General features: G+C 38.6%; 1 protein-coding gene across 6 annotated transcripts in view; it reads left to right on the top strand.

Moving 5' to 3' along the window:
• Positions 1-12,586, top strand: part of gdpd5a (glycerophosphodiester phosphodiesterase domain containing 5a) — a 95,497-nt gene that overhangs the window by 70,418 nt on the left and 12,493 nt on the right. For 4 of the 6 annotated variants that reach the window (XM_061961792.2, XM_061961791.2, XM_072913846.1 and 1 more), the window contains exons 15-16: positions 9,892-9,906; positions 10,127-10,239. In XM_061961792.2, the coding sequence (XP_061817776.1) occupies positions 9,892-9,906; positions 10,127-10,239 (128 nt within the window). The remainder of the gene's footprint in view (positions 1-9,891; positions 9,907-10,126; positions 10,240-12,586) is intronic. The other 2 variants (XM_061961793.2, XM_061961790.2) reach the window with 1 other exon arrangement.

Here is a 12,586-nt window from a genome sequence, read left to right as displayed (position 1 = left end):
GTAATGATTAATTATAGTTATAGGAAGGAAGAAACAGGGCCAACTTAACCCAGGGGGGTTGGCGTTGAGGGTAGCCCCCTAAATCTCAACAACCAGCATCACCGCCCACACCAACCCTCATCTTCAACAACCCCACCGTACCCACCCGAAAACACAGTTTGAAAAAAGTAACATGACTTCACTTATTAGAACAGCAATAATGCAAAAATCTCACGCATTTTAAAAATATTTTTCGTAGATGAATACATGTCCTTTGCATTGGCATGTGCTGGCGGTCCAGTAGACTGCCTGTGTTTTAGCTTAATAGTAGTACGCTGGTCTCTCGCATAGGTGATTTGGGTTTGAGCACTGCTTGGAGTAGTAGGAAAAAACAATGCAGTCGAAAGAGAGTACACAATCACTATACAAAGCTGAGCAGTTTGTGATCGATAGCTACGATGATAGCTACGAACACCAATCATTGCATTCCGCCTTCAAAATCGAGGCCTCTGATTGGGTGTGACCCCAATGCTTCAGCCCAGGAAAGCCCGTGCATTAAGGCGGACTTCGGAAGAAACACCACTAACAGCTTCCTTATAGTCCCCTGTTTGCTTTGTTGTCCACAAGTTGCAGACATTCTCCATGTATGTTTTACGCTTGAAAAGTGTGTCCATTTTAAACATTGATTTAGGTTCCAAAATATCCACCCCCGCACGTTAAGAGTTATATATGGCGCAAATGTTTTTGGTAAATGAGAAACGATGAGCGATTAACATCACACTTCAACATCTCTAACAGGAAGATGACAAATGTGCTGTGTGAGCAGTAAAGATTTGGTGTATTGTTACACGTTGTTGTTCCTGCTTTGTCTACTCAAGAAAGAAACATAAGTTTTGATTAAACAATCGATGTGCCCCTTTTAGAGCCGCTCAGAGATAAATGATGATGATTGGCCAAAATGTGTGGGGATATTGCAAAGCCGCACATAATTTACGCTTGAGATTCTATGTTTGCACGCTCCCTTGCGCTAAATAATACGCATACAAACGGGACTAGTTTGTAACGTGGTATGTTTGGCCATTTGATAACAGAGATGGTATATAGCAAGGCTATCATGGTACTGACACCAAACCTGCCTGCAAGTTCATTTCCAAAAACTTGGAAGAGACTAACATTTTTGCAGCAGATTCCTAAAATGCTGTTTTATAAATCATATTTGACTAGCTTCTTTGTAGTCGCTCCTTAAAAACAGCTGAGCTCTCCTGTTGTCAATGGACGCTCCCACTCATCTGTTCATTGTCAGGGCATTCAATCCATCACAACTGGACTGTTCAGTTTGTCTCAGAAAACGTTTTGCCTCTCATCGAAGTAGACTTCAGTTCAGCAGTTCATGCTAGATTGGTCATATCACTGTGAGGAGTATGAATGCTCAGGCAGGGGTGGTTTCTCTCCTGTTGTATGGAGTTGGTTTTTCCTCACAATTTTGTAACCAACAAAATAAATGGACAAAAATCAATTGCTCACTGTCGACAATGCTGGTTTTCAGGAACACACAAAACAAAAATACAGTCGGTGCTAGCCACATCACAGCTTCACTATAACGCAGATTGTTTTTAAAGCATATTTTACATATGTTTGGCCTAAATTAAGGGTTAAATTAAGTCTCAATGTGTTCAATGTATTACAGTGCAGTAATTAATAATTATAATAATAATACATTTTATTTATAAGGCGCCTTTCTGGGCACTCAAGGACACCGTACAAAATCAAAACAATAAAATCAAATTGGATAAAAACAACAACAACAAAGATAGAGAAGAGAAGATGATTACAATGAATAAGCAGTCAGGAATAGGTGTGTTTTGAGTCTTGATTTGAAGAGGGATATTGAGTCTAAGTTACGAAGGTCTGGTGGGAAAGAGTTCCAAAGATGTGGGGCAGAGCAGCTGAAAGCTCGGGCACCCATGGTGGACAGTTTAAATAAGGGGACAGTGAGATGGATGGATGAAGAGGATCTTAGGGAACGTGAGGGCGTGGCGACATGGATCAGGTCAGAGAGATAAGATGGAGAGAGGATATGGATAGCTTTGAAAGTGAGGATAATTATTTGAAAGTGGATACGATGTTTGATGGGTAGCCAGTGGAGTTGCTGCAGAACAGGGGTGATGTGCTGCATTGAAAGGGTTTTGGTGATTATCCGGGCTTCAGAGTTCTGGAGAAGCTGAAGTTTGTGAAGTGACTTGTGAGGGAGACCAAACAGGAGAGAGTTGCAGTAGTCCAGGCGAGAGGTGACCAGGCTATGGACTAGTATGGCAGCAGTATGTGGGGTAAGGGATGGGAGAATTGTCTTATTTTCTACTATGATGTGGCAATCAATAAAGATATTCACCAAGCAGGACATCCATTTCCTGGTTAAGGGTGAACAATGCTAACAACACGATGGCTCATTTTGGTCCTATCTTCACAGCAACAATGAAGTTGACCAACTTTTGGCAGAACATCTTTTTGATAGACTTACAAGGTTTCCCCTAGATTGCCAAGATGCCTCTGGCAATTGGGGCGTGGCTTGGGGCGTGATCAATATATTTTCTATGATGAATATATTTTCTTTAAAAAGGAAAACATATCTGTTATTATTCATCATAGTATTAACATATATTTTTTCTTACGTAAGATTCGTTTTGCTGTATTTTTCAATTGTTGCTGCATATTGTACTGTAATGTAATTTATTGAGAATTTTTTATTTTTTTCCAGAGATTTCTCCAATCTTTTTAGTCACTCTTTCTTTATTAAAAACGAATATTAACAAATATAGCATGTATTTCAAGTAGGGATGTCCGATAATGGCTAATTATAATATATATATAATATAATGGTGATAATGATAATATCCGATATTCCGATATTGTCCAACTCTTTAATTACCGATACCGATATCAACCGATACCGATATCAACCGATATATGCAGTCGTGGAATTAACACATTATTATGCCTAATTTGGACAACCAGGTATGGTGAAGATAAGGATGCTTTTTTAAACAATTAGTAAAATAAGATAAATTAAAAACATTTTCTTGAATAAAAAAGCAAGTAAAACAATATAAAAACGGTTACATAGAAACTAGTAATTAATGAAAATTAGTAAAATTAACTGTTAAAGGTTAGTACTATTAGTGGACCAGCAGCACGCACAATCATGTGTGCTTACGGACTGTATCCCTTGCAGACTGTATTGATATATATTGATATATAATGTAGGAACCAGAATATTAATAACAGATAGAAACAACCCTTTTGTGTGAATGAGTGTGAATGGGAGAGGGAGGTTTTTTGGGTTGGTGCACTAATTGTAAGTGTATCTTGTGTTTTTTATGTTGATTTAATTAAAACAAAACAAAAAACAAAAAAAACGATACCGATAATAAAAAACGATACCGATAATTTCCGATATTACATTTTAACGCATTTATATATATATATATATTATCGGACATCCCTAATTTCAAGTGTAATTGTAGACTGTACTCGTGTTTAAAAACTCTTTACTTCTGTCGCTCAATGTCCGTGACGAAAAGCGACCTGCACAGAGCCTGACGTTATACTTATGCTTCATGCTGCTGGAAGCCTTCCTCTCCTGAAAAGCTGTCAGTGTTCTCTTGAATTTTGAAGATCGCTGTCTGCAGGTATATTTTCGATACATTAAAGTACATCCACATTGCAGACATGCTGCCTTCGATCCAGACTACCCCGTGCACATGGCTTATATCATCATTACGACCGGTTTTCGGAAGTGGTGATCGAAGTACATCTTCAATGCATCACTCGTCAATAGCACACAAATAATGAACTGTATATGTCTATTTATACTGTACCTACTTGCTTGTGTTGTTAGTGTGTTATGATGTTAATTTTTCCCATGGTCTGTGAACACATCGTGTTGGCGGAGAATGAGGAAGTGTTGTGTGTCTAGGAGTGAAACAGGGAGACGTGTGTGTACAGAGAAAATAATTGTTGGTATTGGGCCCGTTGTAGGCATAAAATTGGCAATAATAGGTAAAAATAGCGTCAAACTTTGTGTGTCCTCTTCAAGACGCTGCAATACATTATATTACTTTATTTTGTTTTCATGTAAAAAGCCCCCATTTTTAAGGTGTGGCGGCTAATATGTTGCTGTGGCAGACCGTCATAATCAAACAGATTAAGGGGAAACCCTGAACTTCATCTTTAACTTCTGCCTCATCAATGTGGAGATCACGTTGGCGAGAGTTAGACGTGATTGACATCAAAAGACGAGATGTACCAGTACCGGCGCGTCACTTAACGATAACAAGACTGCTATCAGCAGCTGTCCTTGCAATTCTAAGTGTAGACACACAATGCGAACAACACGGCTAATGGTCGTAGCTGCTGACTGTCAAGTTGACCAAGTTTTTGCAAAAAAACACACGCCTGTCGTTTCAGCACATAAATACCCAGTTGTAACTTAAGAGAAATTGCGCAGGTTGTGATGAAGTATTTCCACGCAGTAGCCGTGTTGTAGTAGCCGGGCGGCACTTAAAGAATCCTCCAGGCTACAAGTGAGTACTGTAATCTACAGTAGAACACACTCATTGCTACTATTTTGGGTGAAAGGTGTATACAAATAACTAAATGAGTGTTATTTTATGTTGTTAGGGCTCTAATTAGGTTAAAAAAAAAAGCGTGTTTAGAAGGTTGATTACTGTTTTCGTTATGCCCTAACTATAGAACAAATACATTTATTAATATTAATCCTACTTCACGGAAATCGGTTTACCAATTAGCCGCACTAAATGAATGGAACCTCGATTTATGATCTTAATTGGTTCTGAAACAGGGTTAATAAATAGAAAAATGTGTACAATAGGGAAATAATTTGTGTATGCCCTCATTCTTGGGTGGATCTCACGTGAGAGGAAGGTGGGGTGATTAATCATTTTACAATGCTAAAAAAAAAGATAGAATGTCCCACCCTACATACACCTGACACTGTGGTCAAAGTTAGAATTGCCACAAAACACATTTTAAGATATTCAACACTGCTGCCCTGACAGTGCCGCATGGCTTCTTAAATAGATAATGCACCCAGAGCCCCAATTCGTCACAGTTCATGTGTCAGGTAAACCGCGATTAATGAGGTCATACGAATACCCTTCCTACTTTATATTGAAGCAAATTCCTCCGCTGTATTAGTGAAAGAAGAAGTCCGTCCTCTCGGTCCTTGGCTTTCTGGAAATGTGGTCCCCGAGCAAAATTGTGGCGAAAATTCTCAAACCGAATTCTATGAAAAGTGTGGCGTACTAAAACTGAGGTACCACCATATTAAGCAGCAGAAGTTGTAAATATTCAGTCTGACCTCCTCTAAAAATACACTTTCAGTATTTAGCAATGATCTTTTCACCTCTGTGTTCGCTACGCAGTGTTTTCAGCATTCATACTCGCATCTGTCCAGTCTGCCTCAGGGCTTTGCCTTATCATCTGCATTTTTCTATAAAAGTCCTTGCGCTTACTTGAAGTCTCAGTTTTACTCGATAAACAGATCTATTATCACAAACTGAGGCTATTTTCCCAGTGCAGGTCAATTCCAATTTGAATTGTTTTGGCTCCTCAAAGGTTGTGAAACACTGACTTGCAAGACGTTACTTGCTCAATATCACCTTCGCTGCAGGTTGTTGAGTCTGCATTAATTTAGCATCCAAATGAGACACCAATAGCTACCTAGTCTTTTGGTCTAATTACTAGCTTTAATGTTGGGATGGGTACCGAAACAAGGTTCCATAATGGCACTGGTAACCACACTTAAAGAACTAGCCATTGGTGCCTCCTTTGAAAGATACATGAATGCAGACTCAGCAACCTGCAACAACTATTTGTTGGTGATATTGTACAAGTAACATATTGTAATGTAGTAGTAGTGATGTTGTACAATGAATATAATGTAAGTATTGAAGTAGTAGTGATATTTTAAAAGTAACATATTCTAACTCATGGCGTAGTAGTGATTTTGTACAAGTAATGTAATGTAAGTAATGTAGTAGTAGGGATATTGTACAAGTAATATATTGTAAGTAATGTAGTAATAGGAATATTGTACAAGTAATGTAATGTAAGCAAAGTAGTAGTAGTGATATTGTACAAGTAACATATTTCAAGTAAAATAGTAGTACTACTGATATTGTACAAGTAATATATTGTAAGTATTGTACTAGTAGTGATATTGTACAAGTAGTAGTAGGAATCGTGTACAAGTAATATATTGCAAGTAATGTAGTAATAGGGATATTGTACAAGTAATGTAATGTAAGTAATGTAGTAGTAGTGATAATGTAAGTAATGTAGTACTAGTGATATTTTGTACACGTATTATAATGTAAGTAATGTAGTAGTAGTGATATTGTTTGAGTAATATATTGTAAGTACTGTAGTAGTAGTGATATTGTTCAAGTACCGAGTATAAGTCGCTCCGGAGTATAAGTCGCACCTGCCAAAAATGCATAATAAAGAAGGAAAAAAACATATATAAGTCGCACTGGAGTATAAGTCGCATTTTTTGGGGAAATGTATTTGATAAAACCCAACACCAAGAATAGACTTTTGAAAGGCAATTTAAAATAAATAAAGAATAGTGAACAACAGGCTAAATAAGTGTACGTTATATGACGCATAAATAACCAACTGAGAACGTGCCTGGTATGTTAACGTAACATATTTTGGTAAGAGTCATTCAAATAACTAACATATAGAACATGCTATACGTTTACCAAACAATCTGTCACTCCTAATCGCTAAATCCCATGAAATCTTATACGTCTAGTCTCTTACGTGAATGAGCTAAATAATATTATTTGATATTTTACGGTAATGTGTTAATAATTTCACACATAAGTCGCTCCTGAGTATAAGTCGCACCCCCGGCCAAACTATGAAAAAAACTGCGACTTATAGTCCGAAAAATACGGTAATATATTGTAAGTAATGTAGTAGTATTGATATTGACCGAGTAACGTCTTGTAAGTGTTTAGTGTACTGACAGAAGTGCACTTAACACTTACACAACACAGTTAGCCAGGAGCCACAACAACAACAAAAACAACACAACACTTCCTCATTATGCACCAACGATGATTACAATGAGCGAGGTTGCATTCAGGACACCCGGAATTATGAGCATCAAACAAAAAGTTATCAATTCATGTATATGATTGAACTATTCAAATGACGAGTCTGTTCAACTTCAGTGTCACAACATAGAAAAAGCCATTTTTTTATTTTTTTATTTTTTCACATAAATGTTTACTTATTCCATTTTTTTATTTAAAAAAAAAAAAAAAAGTATTATATTTTTATTGACATCCAGCATCAGACCTTCCAATCCATTACAACATATTCACATAAATCTATTGTCTGTCCTAAATGTCAAAATATTTTTGTTTATATCCCATCCATACAACGCACCCCCCCCAAAAAACAACAACAACAAATAAACAAAGTAAAATCTACAAATACATTGATTAAATAAACAGAAAAAGAAAAAAAGGAAATAATAACACAGTAATAATAATAATAATAATCAGAAATAAAATAAAATATAAACAGATACATATATTAGAGATGCGCGGATAGGCAATTTATCTCATCCGCAACCGCGTCAGAAAGTCGTCATCCATCCGCCATCCACCCGATGTAACGTTTGATCAAAACTGCATCCGCCCGCCATCCGCCCGTTGTTATATATCTAATATTAATTTAAAAAAAAAAAAAAGGGTGAAAACTACGCGAATTGCACCTTGTGCAGACAAAATTTTTCGATCGGACACGGAGGAATTAGCGATGTAAAAGACCACGTTGGGACAAAAAAACACAAGTCTAATGCCGTTGCTAGCGATACAAGTGGAAAACTTTCAACGTTTTTCGTCGCCCAAACAGATTCTTTGGATGTGATAAATGCCGAAGTTTTATTTACGGAGGCAATAATTGAGCATGGACTTCCAATCGCACTGGCTGATCACATGGGACAGTTAATAATGTAATGCAACCTTTAAAAATCATTACGCGGTGATCGCGATCCCAAAAATAAACTTTTCTTGCATGATAATGTCCAGAAAATTTCGCTTTATATTACTATAGAGTCCTTTTAACGAATGAGTTTGATGGTTTATCACAAACCTTAAATGAAATTCCATGGCCACCGTCCTGCTCTCTATATCAACCAGGGTGAGCCCCACCCCTTTCGTGAGCGCACTGTGCGCGGAGTGACCCCTGTTACGCGCCCCCGGCAACAGGGGTGGCAAGCAGGTAAGCTGCGCGGGCGGAGCGCGCGGAGTGACCCATGTTACGAGCTCCCGGCCACGGGGGTGGCGGGCAGGTAAGCTGCTTACCTGCTGCGCGTGACGCCGGCCGCGGCGAAAGCGGACGAGGCGGGGTGTCGGTGCGGTGGGCGCGGTAGTGACCCTGGACGTGCGTCGGGCCCTTCTCGCGGATCGCCTCAGCTACGGCTCCCGGTGGGGCCCTCTCGGGGGAAGGGGCCTCGGTCCCGGACCCCGGCGAGGCGTCCCTTCTCCGCTCCGTAAAAGTGTCCATCTCTTTTCTTTTTTTTTCTTCTGTTGTGGCATATGCTGCAGGTGCCTGCTCGTTTTTCGTATGTGGGTAACAACATTTAACTATGTATATATATTTCCGAATTGGTTTAACTGCCACCCGCAAAAAAACAAACAAAAAAAAAATTAAAAAAAAAAAAAATCTAATTAATCCGCCCGACCCGACCCGCGAGCGGATAAAATCTTATTTTTTTTAATTTCATCCGCCCGATCCGCGGATAATCCGCGGACTCCGCGGTTGTGTCCGCAAACCGCGCATCTCTAACATATATATATTAAAAAAAAAAAAATAATAATATATATATATATATATATATATATATATATATATATACACACATAAATATATATATATATACATACATACATATACACATATAGGGAGTAATCCCTTTTTTTTTTTTTGCAGTACAATCGCTAATTCGAAAAATTAAAGTCAGGTTTATGGGGCGTGACATAGTTGACCCAATTTTCCCAGTATGAAGTACATTTCTCTAATTTATAAATAATAAAGGCAGTTATCTTCTCCATTTTATGTATGTCCATTGCTGTTTCCATCCATTGCTTCAAAGTTGGGCTCTCCTGGGATATCCATTTCCTAGTAATGGTCTTTTTACAAGCCACCAGTAGGATATTCATTAAGTGTTTATATTTCTTCAGCCAGTCCTGAGGTACATGTCCAAAAAACAAAGTTTTACTTTCGAGGGGTATTTCACGTTTGAAAATATCCTGTAGAGCTTGGTGTATCTCTTTCCAATAGTCCTTTATGGTGGAGCAGTCCCAGAAAACATGGTAGTGGTTTGCATTTGAATTCCCACAATTTCTCCAGCAGGCAGGGGAGTTGTTATCATAGTGAGACTTCTGAGAAGGTGTAATAAAAAATCTGATTAAATTTTTCCAGCCAAACTCCCTCCACTTGGGTGAGCTGGTACAAGTCCATTGATATTTCCATATTATTGTCCATTCTTCCTCAGATATAGTTATCCCTACTTCCTTCTCCCATTTTGTTTTAATATTTATATTATATTTCCATTTTTTTTATGTACCAATTGTATACTACTATTGTTTAAAATGTGAACAATCTTATGATAGTATACATTTCGGGACATAAGTATTTTCAGAAAAAACATAATTAGAGTAAAAAGTCAAAAACTTGAACACTATTTCAATACTTCACATTACTCGTTTAACCACATCGTAGTATTAATGTAACCTCTTTTCTTCTTGTCTTTGTCCTCTCATGTGCTTTCTTGCCTGATCTAACCTTTCTCCGCTGCCCGCTGGCGTCTGTCAGCTTTCATATGATCAGGTATTGCTGTGCCCCTCCTTGTTTGGCATCCTTTTCCTGCCTAAACGCCCTCGGGCTGATCTTGCAAGCATGTTTGTATTCTGCTTCGTGAATAGAAGTTGCCTTAGAAGGGCATGATTGTGTGTGCATCAGCACTTTTACAGGAAAGCTCTTCAATGTCACAGCTCAGGACTTGTGCAGCTCAGTGTGAAGTCTGCAGCTTGTCGTGTTTTGCTGTTAGGTGGAGGATGAGCGCCATGCACAACTGCAACCCTGAGCAGATCATGCTGAGCGCTGTGCCAAATCGCTCCAGTCGGGACGTCAACATCATGAAGGAGAAGCTCATCGTCTCAGGTGCAACGTGCCCCACATGACTGACACTGACAAATACATCCACACTTAAATTGGTGTTCAGTTATTTATTTAAAAAACATAAAAAAATATGACATAAAATGCCCACCATCTATCATTATTGCAGAATACTCGAGAAATATAACATTCTAAATTGGTAAAACTTAAGAAAATATGCTGATTCAGTTATTTTATACACAATTATTGACACCAAAACCTCTTAAAAATTGTTTAGTGGTGTTCAGAAAAAGTGTTTGGGCAACATGAAACACAATACCTGCTTATAAGGAACTTGTCACAAGCTGAAAGTCTTGCTTGCAACGTGACCCCAGGATCCAGATAGAGTTGTGGCAGTGAGTGTCAGCAACACCTTTGGACCGAAAACCTTTATTTGACATTATAATATTGTTAATGTGTGTACTAAGGTACTAAGTGTGTACTATGATCCAAATAACATGCGCTAAACAGCGTGTGCAAACTATAAAAGTGTGTGTATTATTAGTGGGCGTGTTCCTGTGATCTGCTAAAACTGTGTGTACGATTTAATATCTGGTGCAGACCACCCAATTTAACTGAGGTTTAAGAACTACACGGCTGTCACCATGTACTGCACATGCACGTTATCGTGCTCCTACCTGTTTTGCTATGTTTTCAAACATCCAGCAGACAAATGTAAAGTGTGCCACTTTGTTGGGGCATTTTAGAGGTATCCTGCAGTGCATCAACTATGGAAATAATTTTTTTTTACAAACCCCGTTTCCATATGAGTTGGGAAAATGTGTTAAATGTAAATATAAACGGAATACAATGATTCGCAAATCATTTTCAACCCATATTCAGTTGAATATGCTACAAAGACAACATAGTTGATGTTCAAACTGATAAACATTTTTTTTTTTTGCAAATAATCATTAACTTTAGAATTTGATGCCAGCAACACGTGACAAAGAAGTTGGGAAAGGTGGTAATAAATACTGATAAAGTTGAGGAATGCTCATCAAACACGTATTTGGAACATTCCACAGGTGAACAGGCCAATTGGGAACAGGTGGGTACCATGATTGGGTATAAAAGTAGATTCCATAAAATACTCAATCATTCACAAACAAGGATGGGGCGAGGGTCACCGCTTTGTCAACAAATGCGTGAGCAAATTGTTGAAAAGTTTAAGAAAAACCTTTCTCAACCAGCTATTGCAAGGACTTTAGGGATTTCATCATCTACGGTCCGTAATATCATCAAAGGGTTCAGAGAATCTGGAGAAATCACTGCACGTAAGCAGCTAAGCCCGTGAACTTCGATCCCTCAGGCTGTACTGCATCAACAAGCGACATCAGTGTGTAAAAGATATCACCACATGGGCTTAGGAACACTTCAGAAACCCACTGTCAGTAACTACAGTTGGTCGCTACATCTGTAAGTGCAAGTTAAAACTCTCCTATGCAAGGCGAAAACCATTTATCAACAACCCAGAAACGCCATCGGCTGCGCTGGGCCTGAGCTCATCTAAGATGGACTGATACAAAGTGGAAAAGTGTTCTGTGGTCTGACGAGTCCACATTTCAAATTGTTTTTGGAAACTGTGGACGTCGTGTCCTTCGGACCAAAGAGGAAAGGAACCATCCGGATTGTTATAGGCGCAAAGTTGAAAAGCCAGCATCTGTGATGGTATGGGGGTGTATTAGTGCCCAAGACATGGGTAACTTACACATCTGTGAAGGCCCCATTAATGCTGAAAGGTACCGTACATACAGGTTTTGGAGCAACATACGTTGCCATTCAAGCAACGTTACCATGGACGCCCCTGCTTATTTCAGCAAGACAATGCCAGGCCACGTGTTACATCAACGTGGCTTCATAGTAAAAGAGTGCGTGTACTAGACTGGCCTGCCTGTAGTCCAGACCTGTCTCCCATTGAAAATGTGTGGCGCATTATGAAGCCTAAAATACCACAACGGAGACCCCCGGACTGTTGAACAACTTAAGCTGTACATCAAGCAAGAATGGGAAATAATTCCATCTGAGAAGCTTAAAAAATGTGTCTCCTCAGTACCCAAACGTTTACTGAGTGTTGTTAAAAGGAAAGGCCATGTAACACAGTGGTGAACATGCCCTTTCCCAACTACTTTGGCATGTGTTGCAGTCATGAAATTCTAAGTTAATTGTTATTTGCAAAAAAAAAATTAAGTTTATGAGTTTGAACATCAAATATCTTGTCTTTGTAGTGCATTCAATTGAATATGGGTTGAAAAGAATTTGCAAATCATTGTATTCCGTTTATATTTACATCTAACACAATTTCCCAACTCATATGGAAACGGGGTTTGTAAGACAATGCTAACTGCGTGGA

The sequence above is a fragment of the Nerophis lumbriciformis genome, linkage group LG09, assembly GCF_033978685.3.
Source record: "Nerophis lumbriciformis linkage group LG09, RoL_Nlum_v2.1, whole genome shotgun sequence".
Lineage (NCBI taxonomy): Eukaryota > Metazoa > Chordata > Actinopteri > Syngnathiformes > Syngnathidae > Nerophis > Nerophis lumbriciformis.
This window is presented reverse-complemented; position numbering and strand designations above follow the sequence as displayed.